Genomic DNA, 14,564 nt, shown 5'->3' with positions numbered 1-14,564 from the left:
CCTTTTCCCTCCCCCGTCCAGCAGCATTCGTTTCCTGCTCCCCCTGTGCATATGCCCCACAGAAATCTACTTGCCTCACAGAAAAGCGCTGCACCGCGCTGTTGCTGGCCTTGGTGTCTTCTCTACACTGCGGCCAACCCTAGCAGAAACAGGAAGTTGTGAGAGGGCGGGCCGCAGTGGAGAGGAGATGGTGAGGCCAGTGGCAGCACAGCGCAGCGCTTTTCATTTAAACGCTGTGAGCATGCGAGAGGGAGGATGAGGAAAAATAGATGCCGGCAGGGGGGTTTGGAGGTCAGGGCGTGTGCGGCAAGCCGCCGCTCGCGCCTGAAGATTTTAAAAGGGCGCTTGGGGTTGGGAAGTTGGGGCACGTGCAGCAAGCCACCGCTCGCGCCTGAAGATTTTAAAAGCAATTCCAAGGTTGGCTGTGTGGGAGTTTAGGGGCAGAGCAAAGGGTGGATGGCTTGGCGTGGGCCCCGTGCAGCAGGAGCTGAAAGCAGCGCTGAGGGCTCGTGAGAGGAGCCGCCGCTGCTGACGGCCAAGGTAGGTGCTGGGAAGAAGGCTGGGGACTTGCGCATGCGCACTCCTGCAGCCACAGACCTACTGATCACAGAACACACAGATAGGAGTATTATATATGACTAGTGTTTAAGCCCGTTACATTAACGGGTGCTAGAATATATGGCTGTCTGTCTTTCTTTATTTATGTCTCTCTCCCTGCTCTTGTCTCTTTCTTTCTGTCTCTCTCCCTCCTGCAATTTTTCTCTCTCTCTCCCTGGCACCCCCTGTCTGTCTTTATTTCTGTCTGTCTCTCTCTCCCTAGCCTCCTTTGTCTGTCTGTATTTCTTTCTGTGTCTTCTCTCCCCCCCCCACTTTCTTTTGCAGAAGCAGCTGTGATATTTCCCTTCCCCTCCAGATCCCTGAAAAGTAGTAGCAGCATTTTCCCCCACCCACCCCCCATTCCCTTCTCTCCCCCACCACCACTTTCCTTTGCAGAAGCAGCAGCGGTATTTCCCTTCCCCTCCAGGTCCCTGCTGAGTAGTAGAAGCATTTTCCCCCACCCCCCATTCCCTTCTCTTACCGTGAGCTGCCCTGCTCCGTTCGGCCCCTCCCCCTTCCCTTCCTGCGTGCTGGCCTGCTGCGGCTGAAGGTTTTTTTTCGGCGACTCCTCCTGTTAAAATTCTAATCCTGTTAAAACTCCCCTCCCCTTCCCGCAACCGCTCCTGTTCAAAGCGGCCTGCTGAGGTTCGTGGCCGCTGTAACAAACCTCGCAGGTCGCTCTCCAACTCGGTAGCATGTTCCCTCTGACGCGATCGCGTCAGAGGGAACGTGCTACCATGTGGAGAGCGGCTTGCGAGGTTCGTTACAGCCGGCCGCTTTGAACAGGAGCGGTAGCAGTTGTTGCGGGAAGGGGGGGAGTCGGCGACGTGCTGTGAACAGGAGCGGCAGCGGCGGCAGGACCATGAGCCCTCCTCCCGCCATCCGCCGCTCCCTAACTGGCGCATACGCCTGAAGCCACGGCCACGGACGGACACAGGACACATCAGGTCCCCACAGGAGATGAGCCGCCGCTGCTGACGGCCAAGGTAGGCTGGGAAGAAGGCTGGGGACTCACGCATGCGCACTCATGCGGCCACGGAACTACAGATCATGGAAGCACGCAAATAGGAGTGCGCATGCGCGAGTTAGCCTTTTATTATATAGATGATGTCGCAACCATAGCAAAGGAGATCTTGGAATATCTTATATTCAATGATGTAGATGATATTCAGCCTGTAACGTTATGGGAGGCCCTCAAGGTGGTCATCTGGGGCAAACTTATTGCCTTGCAGGCCCATATTTCTCGATCTACTCTTAGAGAGGAGCAATCTATATGAAGCCACTTGAATGTGCTGGAAGCTAGGGCTAAATGTCAAATGCTAGATCCCTGGGTGGGGGGAAGCAACTGAGGGCATTGCGGTTACAACTCAAAGAATTGGAATTAGGTAGATTGGCCACTGACCTACAGCAGGTAAAGCAGGAATACTTCGTTTTTGGTGACAAGGTGAGCTGGCTATTAGCAAATAAGCTTAAAAAACAAGTGTGGCATTTTTATTGCCTGTTTCTGCCCACTGAAATCAATGATGCATCATGATGAATTTGGCAGAAATCCAAGTCTGGCTTAAAATCTCCCTTGTGGAACTGGGCAACTTGGAAGTTCTGTTTTCCTAAACTGACTCCATGTTAGCATGAGATTTTAGGTCAGTCCTGTGCTAATTCTGTTTATGCAGCCTTCCCAGAATGCAGTGGGGTGAGTGCTGGGGAGAAAATATGACAGAATTTCATCTTCATATTAGCATGGCGTTAGATTATCAGCATTGAAGTAAGAATGCTTTTTCACATGTCCTCTGTCTTCTCTTCTCTTCACTTTATAGGCGATTGCAATCGTCTGTGGGTTTGTGAACGTTATCCTCCTGTGTGTAATCTGTTTCTTTGCAAGCAGAGTTCGCAACAAGATATGGAGATATGGAAAACCCAACATTTACTGGGACAAGCCATTTGCTGATGTCCAGGAGGGCCCCAATGTGGAGGAATGGGTAAGTGACACATTTATACTCCTCCTGAATTCTTCAGTTAAGTTATTGCATTCACCAGAGTTCAGCATATGCGCACTAACATGTTACCTTGATACACCATAGATCTCATTAAGAGATGAGGGCCCATTTCTGAGCAGATAGCTGAGTTCTGGGGAGTGTGTGGTGCAGAGGATAGAACTACAGCCTCAGCACACCAAGGTTGTGGGTTCAAATCCCACACTGCTCCTTGTGACCCTAGGCAAGTCACTTAATCCCCCACTGCCCCAGGTATATTAGATAGAGTGTGAACCCACCGGGACAGATAGGGAAAAATGCTTGAGTACTTGAATGTAAACCACTTAGGCTATATGTGATATAAAAATAAATAAATAAACATTCCTATCCATCTATCTGACTCTTGTAATGCTATGGACATTACAAGAGTCAGAATACATGGAAAAAAAGGTCATATAGCCCTCATATAAGTCACTAGGAACACCCCATATTGAATTTTGTAGAATAAAGTTTGTAAGGACAGTGAAAGGCTATAAGGTCAGAAAAAAAAGATACTAAAATGTTATACAGAACCATTTCACTGAAAGACTTAAAGTATACAAAATATACCTGCTGGAAGAAAGAGGGGAAAGAGATTTAGCAGAAGTGGTAGAAACCAATACTGTAATATAAATTAAACTTGTTTGGGATAGATGTAGAAGAAAGTGGTAAGACCAGAGGCTGAAAGACTCGGGTAACAGTAGATAACATAAAAACAAAGGACACCATTTTCAAAATGATTTAAATAGCCAGAGAGGCCAGAGTGGTTGTTTTGTGAGTATTCCAAGAGTGGTGTCAGCACTTAGCCGGTTACGTGCTGAATTTCAGCACGTAACAGAAATGCATAAAATGCAGTCCCATCTTTAGGTGGTTTACTATAGTCAGTTAAGTGTTGAATATCACACTTAAGAACATAAGAATTGCTATACTGGGATAGACCGAATGTCCATCCAACAGAGGCCAACCAAGGTCCCAATACCTATCAAGATCCCAAGTAGTAAAACATATTTTATGCTGCTTATCCTCAATAATGGCCTATGGTCTTCACTTTTAAGAAATTATCCAAACCTTTTTTAAATCCTGCTAAGCCAGTGGTCTCAAACTCACGGCCCGCCGGGTACTATTTTGAAGCCCTCGGTATGTTTATCATAATCACAAAAGTATAATAAAACAGTTTCTTGATCATATGTCTCTAGCTATAAATTACAATATTATTATTAAGACTTAGCCAAAAGGAAAGATTTATAAACTATAAAGAGTTTTACCTCATGCAAAATTGTCATTTCTTTAATAAGACATTAACTATTTTTTCTGAGGCCCTCCAGGTACCTACAAATCCAAAATGTGGCCCTGCAAAGGTTTTGAGTTTGAGACCACTGTGCTAAGCTCCATCAAGGGCTATATACTTAGTCCAGTGAGTTTCTAGGTTTTTTTTCATCCCATCAGAAAAATAGGTTTTGTCAAACTCTGCAAAATATTCATTGACTGCATCGATAACATCCTTATTCAATGAAAATTTCTTCCCACTGAGCCAAATTTATAAGTTTACGAGCAGCAAAAAGTCAGATGGGGCCAAGTCCAGGGAATAGGAAGGATGAGGAATCAATTTGAAGCCCAGTTCATGCAATTTTGCCATTGTGATAGTTGATGTGTGTGATGGCATGTTGTCCAAGAGCAATTTTTGTGCACCAAACTTGGCTGCATAATAGGCTCCTGTTATTGTTTTACCCTTTTCCAAGTAGTCAGTCAGGATTATTCCTTGGGAATCCCAAAAAAACAGTGGCCATCACCTTCCCAGCTGACAAAACAGTCTTTGCCGCATTCAGTGCACTTTCACCAGTCGTCCACTGCTTTGACTGCTGCTTTTACTTGGGTGTTTAGTGGGGGATCCATGTTTTATCCGTGGTCATGAATCGATGCAGAAATTCCTGCAGCTTGCAATTAAACATTGCTAAACACTACATTGAAATGTCCTTTTACGTGCATTTCTGGTCAACAGTCAAAAATCGCTGCACCCATTATGCACACATCTTTTTCATGTGCAGTTTTTTTGTGAAGGATATTGTGTACTTGAGAAGCTTACAATCTCAGCAATCTCACGCACTTTCACTTGGTAGTCTTCCATAACGATATGATGGATTTTTTTTCAATCAAGTCCTTCGTGGTGACCTCAACTAGGCGTCAGGAGCGCATTTCATCTTCGGTGCACGTAGGGCCATGTTTAAACTCATTTATCCAGACATAAATAGTCTTCAATGCTGGTGCAGAGTTCCCATGAACTTCATCTAACTCGGTTTTGATCTGCGCGGCAGTCCACTTCTTCAAATAAAAATCAGTGCACGGAACTCGTTTTTTTCAGTTTTTATAATAAATGTGAACATGATCAATTCAAATTGCTCTTAAACGTTAACTACTGTCACATCTGGCTGAAACTGTCACAGATGGATTGAAGAATGAAGCTAGCCAACAGTGATGCCACTTGATGGACTGGGGCGCCATCTTATGGAAATTTACCAAACTTCTCAAACAAACCTCGTATAGAATGGTGTTATGAGCTGCACAAGAGAGACGGATGGGTTTATTTAAAGTAAATGAAGACCTTCAGGACAGAGATTTACAATCATGCTCATGATCCCATCACAAATTACGTCATAAAGGAAACTTTAGTATATCTGATTCTTTCTCCCAAGGCTCTGAGTACTGTTTCCATGAGGACCCTGAGTCTGATACAGGATTTCTCTTTTACTGCGAGTGTGAACAGGAGGCCATGGAACATAACACTAGCTGTTTCTTATCAGGCAAAAGCCAAGGTTGTACACAGAGATGTGTGAAAGAAAAACGGTGTGTTTGGGTGCAGCAGATCGTGCAGCCCTATCAGTTGGGCTCTGCATTGGAAAGTTTTTGCTCCCTTAAGCCATTTTCATCTCCTTCGAGGTGTTGTATATTTGTTTTTGATACAGTTGGTTTCGGTCTGGTGAATCATTAATCCACTTGCTGCCACCCTGCAATTTCTCAAAGCCACTTTTCGGAAAGAGCTAGAAAGAATGAAAATGGGGAGGAAGCAGCAAATGGGTGCATTTATTCCTTCTCCAGGGCAGTGCTGATCCTCAGCCATCTGGCAGCAGGATGTGAGATTCCTGACAGCCACTCCGTCTGATGTTTCCTTTAAACAATTGGATTTCATTCCTTTTTATTTAATATTTCATTAGGAATGTGCTTTTATACTGAAATAAGTGACTAGGAATGAGGTGCCAAGTAGGATAAATCACAGTGCCTAGTTGTGGAACCCATACTAGAACAAACATTTGTATTTCAAAATGATCCTGGTTTTCCAGCTTTCTTGTGCTCTGGACTGCAGGTTCTCCATTTTTATATTAGTTTCATATCTTGCCTTTTCATGGCATAATGCACAAGATAGAGCAATGGTACTTGGCTATGTCTTGGCCTTGACTGGAAAAACTGTAAAGTTGAGATTACTACTACTACTACTACCACAAATCATTTCTATGGTGCTGCTAGATGTATGCAGCGCTGCACATTGAAACATTCAAGAGACAGTCCCTGCTCAGTAGAGCTTACAATCTAATCAAACAGACAAACAGGACAAGTAGGGGGTTGGAGAATTTCTCATGCATGGGTACTATACAAGTGAGTGGGGGTTAGGAGTTAAAAAGATGGGCTTTTAGTCTGGATTTGAATACTGCCAGGGATGGAGCTTGAAATACTGACTCAGGCAGTCTGTTACAGGTGTATGGTGCAGTAAGGGAGAAGGAACATTGTCTGGATTTGGCAGTAGAGGAGAAGGGTACAGATAAGAGAGATTTGTTTGAACAGAGTTCCCAGGGAGGAGTTTAGGGAGAGATATTAAGGAGCTGTAAAGTTACCTTGTTAGTCAATGCACTTGTAAGTCAATAGGAGTAGTTTGAACTATATGCGAAAATGGATAGGGAACCAATGAAGTGACTTGAGAAGAGTGATGTGGGCATGGCAACTCTGGCAGAATTTTGAACAGATTTTATTTATTTATTCATTCAGTTTTTTAGCCGAGCTCAGAACGGGTTACAAGGTGTGACGGGGGAGCAGAGCCTGCCAATTGGTCAAGCCCCTTTTACTCCGACACATGTACTAGACCAAGGGTTTTCTGGAGTGGCCAATGGGAACTCAAAAAATTAAGAGTCTCAATAAATTTGAGTGTGGTTTTCCTTGAAAACAGTATTTATTCCTCTGGTTAATTATTCATCAGGTATATTAGGGCATCACCCACAAACAAACAACAGTTTCTCTTAAATAAGACAAATAATCCCCCTAAGTTCTCAACAGCTTTTAAACTTCTCCAATTATAATCGTCTGCTTTATCTAGCCACCCACAGAAAGCTGGTTCAAAATCCCTCCCAAATATTCCTCTTAAGGGTAACCTCTTGTCAGGTTTCTGTTTAAACTGTTTTCCTTAACACAACTGAGTTTGGGACATCTGCTCTGCTTAGCTTATCTAGTAGGCTTGGCTTCAAAGTTAAGCAAAATTATTCTCTGATTTCCTCAGTGCCTGAGCTGAACTCTTAAAGAAAACTGCATGATTCCTTTCCCTTAGAGGCTCTTAGCATTAAACTAGCAACAGGCTAAGCTTTGTTCTTATTAAGTTAACTTTTCTGAACACTATATTCCACTTTGGTAATTACTCCTTTCCTTATGCGGCTATCTATATTCTTATGTCAGAACACAGCTTTGGCTTAGTCAGCCTATTACTCACAGTATTTGCTGCCACTCACTGCTCTCTTAATCACTTGGGTCCCATATCATCTCTCCTTCATCTACTAAGCTTACAGGATGAGAATTCTCTAACGTTCATGGGCTCTTCCATCTCTGAAGCTCTGCTATTTGCCTCTGAACAGGTAGTCATCTGATCTTCTAGGACTTCTTCCAGACAGCTTTCAGCAAGATTCCAATAATCTCTGGGATCACCTTGCCTATTTGTTTGGCTAGCTCTGGGAACTGGCACTGGCTTTTTGCCCATCTTCCCTCTCTCCAAGTGTTCTGAGCAGCTTGCTTTTCCCATCCTCTCCTCTTCCCCCACTCTCTATCTCAGTGGATAAGTACCTCAGTCTTGATCCTGTTCAGTTTTAAGTCATGTCAGGATATCCAGGAAGCGATGTTGGAAAGGTAGGCTGAGACTCTGGCCTGAATTCCTTTAGAGATTTCTGGTCTAGAGAGGATAAATCTGGGAGTCGTCAGCATAGAGGTGATATTGAAAACCATAGGAGGATATCAAATCACCAAGGGAATGAATATAGATGGATAAAAGAAAAGGTCCCAGGAAAGAGCCCTGGGGTACTCCATCTGATAGTGGGATGGTAGTGGAGGAGGATCCACCACTGTATACAATTGGGGAGAAATTCTGTAAAGTTAGGCGTCGTTAGACATCCGGGAGCACAGTGCTCAGCGCGATTCTGTTATACATAGACACACAATAGAGAATTGCGCTCAGCAGCATTTGTATAGTTAGACGTCCTTTTATAGCATCGCCTTTTAGGCATCACATAGACGTCCTGACAGTGTTATCGCATTTAGCGTTATCACATCATTAGAATGGTGATTTTATGATTTTTTTTTTTTTTTTAACATTAAGGGCTCCTTTTACGAAGCCGCGTTAGCGGTTTAACGCGTGTAATAGCACGTGCTAAACTGCCGGCCGCGCTAGCCGCTACCGCCTCCTCTTGAGCAGGCAGTAGTTTTTCGGCTAGCGTGAGGGTTAGCGTGTGATAGAAAGTTGCGGTGCAATAAAGCCGCTAACGTGGCTTCGTAAAAGGAGCCCTAAAATTGCTTGCAGTAAAACGGCACCACTATTATATTTTATTTATTTATCTTTTAATTATTTATATACCACTTATATCCTAAGTTACATACAGCTACTTTATCATATTTACCTTCTGTCCCGCTTGGCTCAATCTCTTATCTAGTGTATCTGGGGCAATGAGGGAATTAAGTGACTTGCCCAGAGTCACAAGGAGCAGTGAATGATTTGAACCCACAACCTCAGGCTGCTAAGGCTGTAGCTCTAACCACTGCACCACATACTGTTAAACCACATGTCAATTTAAAAGCCAAGCTTATATCCTCTTGATTCACAAGCATTCATTTCTCTAGGATAAATATCAAACATGTACCTTCAACACTTGTCCAGTTCCTCTGCTGTTTTCCAAAAAACCTCCTCTGGCCTCTTGTGTTCCTCAATCAAAGCACATGAACAAAATATATATATTGCATACTAAACCTTCTGTTTTTTTGGTGTAAAGAGTACTCCAGTTTAATATTAAGGTTAAAAGATATTTAATAATGCATTACTTAAGCAAAGCACATGAACAAATGTATTGCATACTAAACCTCATTCCCAAAGTTCAAGAAAATAAGAAGAGAAACCCTACTCACAATAGCTGTGGTTCAGAGCAAGTAGAACCACGGAAGACTGTGCGAATCTGCAAAGGGACCTAACAAGACTGGAAGAGTGGGCAAAAAAGTGGCAAATGAGCTTTAACATTGAGAAATGCAAGGCCATGTAGGGAAAAAGAACCCGATGTTCAGCTACAAAATGGGGGGGATCATTGCTAGGGGTAAGCAACCTTGAAAGAGACCTGGGGGTGATGGTCAACCCAACATTGAAAGCATCAGCACAGTGTGCGACAGCTTCAAAGAAAGCGAACAGAATGTTGGGTATCATTAAAAAGGGTATCACGACCAGGACGAAAGAAGTCATCATGCCGCTGTATCGTGCAATGGTGCGCCCACACCTGGAGTACTGTGTTCAGTACTGGTCGCCGTACCTCAAGAAGGACATTGCAGTACTTGAAGGAGTCCAGAGAAGAGCGACTAAACTGATAAAAGATATGGAAAACTTCTCATACGCTGACAGGTTTAAAATGCTGGGGTTGTTCTCCCTGGAGAAGCGAAGACTTAGAGGGGACATGATAGAAACCTTCAAAATCCTGAAGGGCATAGAGAAGGTAGACAGGGACAGATTCTTCAGACTGGGGAACCACAAGTACAAGGGGGCACTCAGAGAAATTGAAAGGGGACAGGTTTAGAACAAATGCTAGGAAGTTCTTTTTTATTCAGAGGGTGGTGGACACATGGAACGCGCTTCCAGAGATTGTGAAAGGCCAGAGCACACTACAGGGGTTCAAGGAGGGGCTAGATAGGTTCCTAAAGGATAAGGGGATTGAGGGGTACAGATAGAAGTAGAGGTAGGTTAAAGAAATAGTCAGGAACCACTTCACAGGTCATAGGCCTGATGGGCTGCCGCGGGAGCGGACCACTGGGCACGATGGGCCTCTGGTCTGACCCAGTGGAGGCAACTTCTTATGTTCTTACATGTCTGATGCACACTCTTGACATCATTGTGACATCATCAATATGCACCTAGATGGCAGATTGTCACTTTAAAAAAAAGCACTTCTTCCATCTTCCACAAGTCATGGGTTCAAATCCCCCCTGTACATCAACAGCTTCTTTTTGGTCTCATAAGAGAGTACGGGTTATGGTCTTTCTTTGCCATTTATATTTGCACTCTGTTGTTTCCAGGGTCCAGAGAGAAACATATTTTTACCCTGAGCAGGCTAGGATCTCCTAAGGTATCATTTCACATGGCAGGAACCCCATCCTGAAAGGAAATTCCTGTGGCTCAGTGGTTAAAGGCATTTCTTCCATCTTCCCTAGGTCATAGGTTCAAATCCCTAGTATGGTCAGGTACCCCAGCACATATTCCTTTTTTTTGTGACAATCTGCCATCTAGGTACATATTGATGATATCACAATGATATCAAGAGAGTCCACTTGCTATAAACCACAGCTATTGTGAGTAGGGTTTCCTTCTTATTTTCTTAAACTTTGGGAATGAGGTTTAGTATGCAATATATTTTTTCATGTACTTTCCCTGGAGAAGAGGAGACTTAGAGGGGATATGATAGAGACTTACAAGATCATCAAGGGCGTGGAGAGAGTAGAAAGGGACAGATTCTTCAAACTTTCAAATAATAAAAGTACAAGAGGGCATTCGGAAAAATTGAAGGGTGACAGATTCAAAACAAATGCTAGGAAGTTCTTCTTTACCCAACGTGTGGTGGACATCTGGAATGCGCTTCCAGAAGATGTAATAGGACAGAGTACGGTCCCGGGGTTTAAGAAAGGATTAGACAATTTCCTGCTGAAAAAGGGGATAGAAGGGTATAGATAGAGGATTACTACACAGGTCCTGGACCTGTTGGGCCGCCGCGTGAGCAGGCTGCTGGGCACGATGGACCTCAGGTCTGACCCAGCGTAGGCATTGCTTATGTTCTTATATTATTAAATATCTTTTTAACTTAATATCAAACTTTGACATTGTTATAATGTGCTCCTTGTTGGAGCACGCATATTGTTGGCTTTGTATTTCATCTTTTATAAAATCAATAAAACTTTTTGAACTAAAAAAAAAAAAGCAAAACCCATACCATTATATCTGGACACCTCTAGCATGCTTAACCCACACCTAACTCGCGCCTAGCTAGCACCCAACTCACGCCCAAAGTAGACCTGGTTTCGCAACGCCTACATTTTAGGCGAAATTGTAGACGCATTAGGACGCTGAGCAGCATGCAGTTCTGTAAATGGATGTCTAAATTAAAACCACACCCACTTTTATCATGTTAGGCGCAGTTTTTTCCGATGGCGTCTATGAAATTCTGGACACCTATTTTGTGGATCGCGCACAGCCTTTGAACATCTAACTTCCAATTATTGCTTGTTAAAGTCATTGGAGGGTTAAGTGATTTGTCCAAGATCACGAGGAGCAGCAGCAGAATTTGAACAAGGATTCCCTAGATGCCAGCCTGGAGCTCTGACTACTAGGATACTCCTTCACTTGACTTTTCAGCCAAGCCCTCCCTTTTTTTTCTGGGCATTATACCAACTGCTGTGTTATAGACTTAGTCTGCTGCATATCTCAAAGGAATTTGAGGGCTATCATAATGAAAGGATGGGCTTGCAAAGATACTATCTGAACAGACCCACAGTCAGGATGCCTAGGATATAGTGGGGATTAGGTACAAAGCAGGGAATTTCAGGAATGTAACTGCATGAGCCTTGGAGAAAATCGTAGGCAAGGGAAAAATGTGGTTGTCGCACACTTAAGTTTAAAAGCTGGAAGGGGAGCTAGAGATTAGTCTGTGGGACTTTGCTCTTGAGTATATAACTACCTTTCTGTGGTACAACCAAAGCAATTTACATATGTATTATATGTGGGTACTTTCTCTGAACCCACTGTTTTGTTGCCTGCCTAAGCCTGGATGGGCTGGTATGTCCTGTTGGAGCAACAGTTTTAAATTTTTGCTCGTGTCATGACATTTCCACCATATCACGAGCATTTGTTCAGCCCTGGCTACAGAGATAAGACTTAAGCAATCCATGCACTGAAATCCAATACCTCATACAAACCATTCTTTACTTTTTAATACCTGGCAAATACTGCCAGCCATGCACTACTTTCTCCCTTTCCAGGCATTAAAACAATTCAGTAGGAAAGCAAGAGATTTTGGAGGTAAGCCCTAAGCCCAGTGGTGTAGCAAGGGTGAGCAGCGCCCGGGATGGTGGCGCCTCCAACCCCCCTGCCACATGCTCCTTCCCCGTACCTTTTTTAACTTTGGCACAAGCAGCCACCAACTTAGAAACATAGAAAGATGATGGCAGAAAAGGGCTACAGCCCATCAAGTCTGCCCACTCTACTGACCCACCCCATTAAGTCTGAGTGCTGATGACTTAGTTCCTTAGCTCGTCCCTCGTAGGGATCCCACGTGGATGTCCCATTTATTCTTAAAGTCGAGCACGCTGGTGGCCTTGATCACCTGCACCGGAAGTTTGTTCCAGTGATCCACCACCCTTTCTGTGAAGAAGTACTTCCTGGTGTCACCACTAAATTTCCCTCCTCTGAGTTTAAGCGGGTGCCCCCTTGTGACCGAGGGTCCCCTGGGAACGAATATGTCGTTTTCCACCTCGACACGACCTGTGACGTATTTAAATGTCTCAATCATGTCACCCCTTTCCCTGCGCTCCTCTAGAGTATAGAGCTGCAACTTACTGCCTGTGTCGGCTTCGGCGCTGTCTCTGATGTCATTTTCTAGGTGCGGGTCCCAGAAGTGACATCGGAGAGAGCGCCAAAGTGGGCAGCAAGTTGGTGGCTGCTCGCAACAAATTTAAAAAGATATGAGGGAAGGGGAGCACATGCGGCAGGGAGAGAAGTGGGAAAGGGGGTGGAGAGAAGGAGGGGTACCGGTTCCCCAAGCAAGATAGCACCCTCCCCCCCAACTATGCCACTGGTTAGACCAGTCCTAACTTTCTGTCAACCCCTATTTTTGCATTTTAGTAAATGCAGTTCTGAATTTAAATGTCAGGATTAGAAATATCACTGTGCAGCAGCTTGGGGCATGCATATAGAAGAAAAACTGAGGTTGGTCAAAAGTCTCCTTCCCAAGCTGGGCTACTTAACAGTTCTGGGTCTTAGCTCTAGAATGTTAGCATGAGTACAGCTAACCACCAGGGATATCATACAGTTCCATAAAAAACACTGGTGACTGGCTACTATGGCTATAAAGCAAAGATATTTAGTTAGTTAGTTTATTTATTTAGCAGTTGTTCTCCAAGGACAGCATGCATATATTCTCACTTGTGAGCAATGGTCCCTTTAAGGAATAACTTGATGTGAGCAAAAATTTTTCTTCATGCGTGAAGGGTTTAGTTAACTTGAGCGACAAAATTTCTGTTACATTACAAACAATGGTTATCATGAGACCAGAAGTGAGCGACTATGTAAAATCTGTGAATGACACTCCAAAAATGTATGGGCAATTACTCGCGTGTTCAGCTTGGAGGGAACATAGCATGTGAGTGATGTTATCCACAGAACCCGGTATGGACACTGTCAAGTGCATTGTTAATTTAATAGACAGTGCTCATACTGTGTGCATGCGGGAAGGGGTAAAACGCGGACCTCACGGACCTGACGGACCTCGTGGATCTAAAACCGCACGTCCTTAAAAATCTGAGGTCCGTGTTCGTGCCGCTTGTAGTTTCTGTCTCTTACAGACCTCTATGACATTTTAGCTCTGACAGATCCGTCTCAGCATAGGGAGGGAAAAGTATTAGGATCCGTCAGCACTAAAATCTCATAGAGGTCTGTCAGAGCCAGAGACTAGTGCTGGAGCAGCAGAGCAGAAGCCTTCTTATGTATAGGTTTATAGTTTACAATAAAGGTACACTATAGTGAATCAGGCTTCCTGGATCGCAAATTGGAGGTCTCTTTCAGGAGATCCAGAAAACCCGGCGCTTAACAGGTCTGTTTAACCGTTTTGCGCTTTGCTTATCCTTTAAGCCTGACATAGAATTTGGCTCTGACAGACCTCTATGAGATTTTAGTGCTGATGGATCATAATATTTTTCCCTCCCTATGCTGAGACGGATCCGTCAGAGCTAAAATGTCATAGAGGTCTGTAAGAGGCAGACACTACAAGCGGCACGGACATGGACCTCAGATTTTTAAGGACGTGCGGTTTTAGATCCGTCAGGTCCGCGTTTTACCCCTTCCCTGTGCATGCCAGTGCCTTCTTCATGTTGGCTCATGGAACCATCAGTTAAGTAACAAAGCTAAGAAGGCAACTAGGTGAGGTGGGCGAGTTGTAAGAATATATGCCTGCTATCCTCAGAGAATACCTGTTCCAGGTAAGTATCTTTGCTTTCTCCAAGGATAAGCAGGCATAATATTCTCACATGTAAGACTCTCAAGCTGCCAGGATCATGTCTGTGGAAGAGGTTAAATTTTGAATATACAGGAGCCTAGTGAAAACCAACAAGGTTGGAGGGAAAGTTGGTTTGAAATAGAGAATAGATTCTGCAGAACTGCTTGTTCAAACCAACTGTCTCTTCTGGAGTTATGCTCTA

The 14,564-nt window shown here is 44.1% G+C and overlaps 1 protein-coding gene across 1 annotated transcript in view; it reads left to right on the top strand.

Annotated features, from left to right (window-relative positions):
• LOC117365609 (occludin-like) overlaps window positions 1-14,564 on the top strand; it is a 90,969-nt gene that overhangs the window by 22,225 nt on the left and 54,180 nt on the right. Inside the window, exon 4 of the mRNA XM_033956163.1 lies at window positions 2,412-2,573. Within this exon, the coding sequence (XP_033812054.1) occupies window positions 2,412-2,573 (162 nt within the window). The remainder of the gene's footprint in view (window positions 1-2,411; window positions 2,574-14,564) is intronic.

This window comes from Geotrypetes seraphini, chromosome 8 (genome assembly GCF_902459505.1).
Source record: "Geotrypetes seraphini chromosome 8, aGeoSer1.1, whole genome shotgun sequence".
Lineage (NCBI taxonomy): Eukaryota > Metazoa > Chordata > Amphibia > Gymnophiona > Dermophiidae > Geotrypetes > Geotrypetes seraphini.
This window is presented reverse-complemented; position numbering and strand designations above follow the sequence as displayed.